Source organism: Silene latifolia, unplaced genomic scaffold (assembly GCF_048544455.1).
Source record: "Silene latifolia isolate original U9 population unplaced genomic scaffold, ASM4854445v1 scaffold_566, whole genome shotgun sequence".
Classification (NCBI taxonomy): domain Eukaryota; kingdom Viridiplantae; phylum Streptophyta; class Magnoliopsida; order Caryophyllales; family Caryophyllaceae; genus Silene; species Silene latifolia.
Window position 1 is genome coordinate 1 of NW_027413476.1, and position 2,192 is coordinate 2,192.

The 2,192-nt window shown below is 41.9% G+C and overlaps 1 protein-coding gene across 1 annotated transcript; it reads left to right on the plus strand.

Moving 5' to 3' along the window:
- Positions 1–629: 629 nt before the first annotated feature.
- On the plus strand, positions 630–1,628 carry LOC141639707 (protein FAR1-RELATED SEQUENCE 4-like; the record flags this gene model as incomplete). The annotated part of the gene is made up of 1 exon (XM_074448766.1): positions 630–1,628. A coding segment is annotated over one exon (999 nt), but the record flags the coding sequence as incomplete, so codon positions are not given.
- Positions 1,629–2,192: the final 564 nt, after the last annotated feature.

A 2,192-nucleotide genomic window follows, 5' to 3' on the forward strand; every position in this document is an offset into this window, starting at 1 on the left:
CAACAACAATTAACAATTAACATATGTTCGGATCTCGATTCAACTAAAATGACGTAAACAACTTAATCATTTGCTTAATTTTTCAATTTTTTTTTGCGCATCGTTCATTCTATTCGATAGTTGAATTATTTGACGTATTAACTTAGTAGTAGCGAATGTTTGAATTTGTTGCGTAATCTGAAAATTGTCCCCCGAAAGGATGAACCATGGCCAAAAGTTGAAACCAACGTTGGACCATGGTCCAAACGTTGGAAACCAACGTTTGCCACGGACCAAACGAAGGATTTCCACGTTTGGCCATGGTCCAACGTTGGAATTCAATGTTTGGCCGTGGTCAAACGTTGGAATTCTTAGTTTGGCCGTGGTCAAACGTTGGATTTCATTGTTTGGCAGTGGTCAAATGTTGATTTTCATTTTTTGGCCGTGGATTAAAGATGGTTTTCGTTGTTCGTCCGTGGTTGATCGATAGAAAGTAATGTTTGGCCGCGGTCGTTTGTTGGGTCTCGTGTTTTAGGCATGAATTACTCGTTTTCTACTCGTTTTTACATGTTTTTCTTTCGTTTTACGCAATTTATGTAGTTTATGAATCCTTTTTATTGTCTTACGATAGTCCTTATTGCTTGTAACAGGAATCGTGGGAGGATTTTGGCGAGAATCCAATTTATTACAACCCGTTGTTCGAGACTACTATAGATTTCGAAACGCGTGACGATGCTTTCAATTGGGCTCAGAAAATCGCATTTGAGAATGAGTTTGCTTTGGTTAAAGCAAATAACGGAGCTAAAAATAGGAAAAAGAACGGGTTGTTGGCAAGTTATTTTCGATGTAAAAGACATGGTAAACCAAAAGAATCGGACGATCTTGAAAAGCTAAGGAGGTCGCAGAAGTGTTCATGCAAGTTTCGTATACGTGCCGTTCAAAATTTCGTGTCTAAAAATGATAAAGAGACGGTGGTGTGGAACATTGTAACCTCCGAGGGTGCTAGACTACACAACCACAACGTAGCCGTTTATATGGACGGGGATCGGCACTTTGCGGGATTGGACGCGGAAGAGAAGGCATATGTTAGGCAACAAACATTGGCCGGGGTTCTACCGAGGGATATTAAAAATGGTCTTCATTTGAGAACCCCCGGAAAACCTCAACCGTCAAGCACCCAACTATATAATGAAACAAGGAAAATTAAGAAAGAAGTTATGGGTGAAAGAAACACCGCTCAGCAAATGTTGGCTCTAGCGGTGGAAGCGAAATACGTCCACTGGCACGAGATTGATTCCGAGTCAAAAGAGTTGACTCACATTTTCATGGCTCATCCTGAAGCGATTAAGTTGTTCCGGGCTTATCCTTATGTCGTCCTCATGGATTCGACTTATAAAACCAACGTTTACAAGAATCCACTCATTGAGATGGTTGGTGTGACACCCACGGGATCGTCCTTCTTAATTGCATGTTCGATGATTCCTACCGAGTCTAATGTGAATTACAAGTGGCTGTTGAGAAAGTTATATGCGATATTAGATGCCACCGGAGTAGCGTCCTTTGCTGTATTTGTCACCGACAGGGAATTGGGTTTGATCAGCGCTCTTGAGCAAGTATTTCCCCGGGCTGAGCATTTGTTGTGTAGATGACATGTGAACAAAGCCATCAATGCAAAAGCCTTGACATCATACAAAACTGAAAGTATGAGGAAACATGTCATCTCAAATGAAGAAGACGGTTGGTTTAAGGTGATCAATGCAGTTATCGAGGAATCGTTTCAGCGTGCTTGGCAGTGTTTCCAACGTAAGTGGCCGAAAATGGAGGATTATGTACGGACAGCTTGGGGTCAACACGCAGGGAAGTTCGTTTTATGCTATACAAACGAGGTCTTACATTTTGGTAACACGGCAACTTCCCGTGTTGAGTCAGCACATTCTCTATTGAAGGCTTGGTTGAAGTCAAAGCATCTCACACTTGACTCCATGTGGTCCCGTATCCACGGCATGCTTGAAAGTCAACACTCGAAGATTAAGAAAGAACTCGAAGATGAAATGAGTAAACCAAGGAGAACATCTCGTACTTTCTCCTTATTGCAAGGAAACGTGTCTGTTCCGGGTGTAATTCCGGAGCAGGATTATGACCACTTAAGCTTGTAGAATGACGTCGTTTGCTTGTTTCTTCCTTTCGCTCTCTCCTGTAAAGATGAACAAACT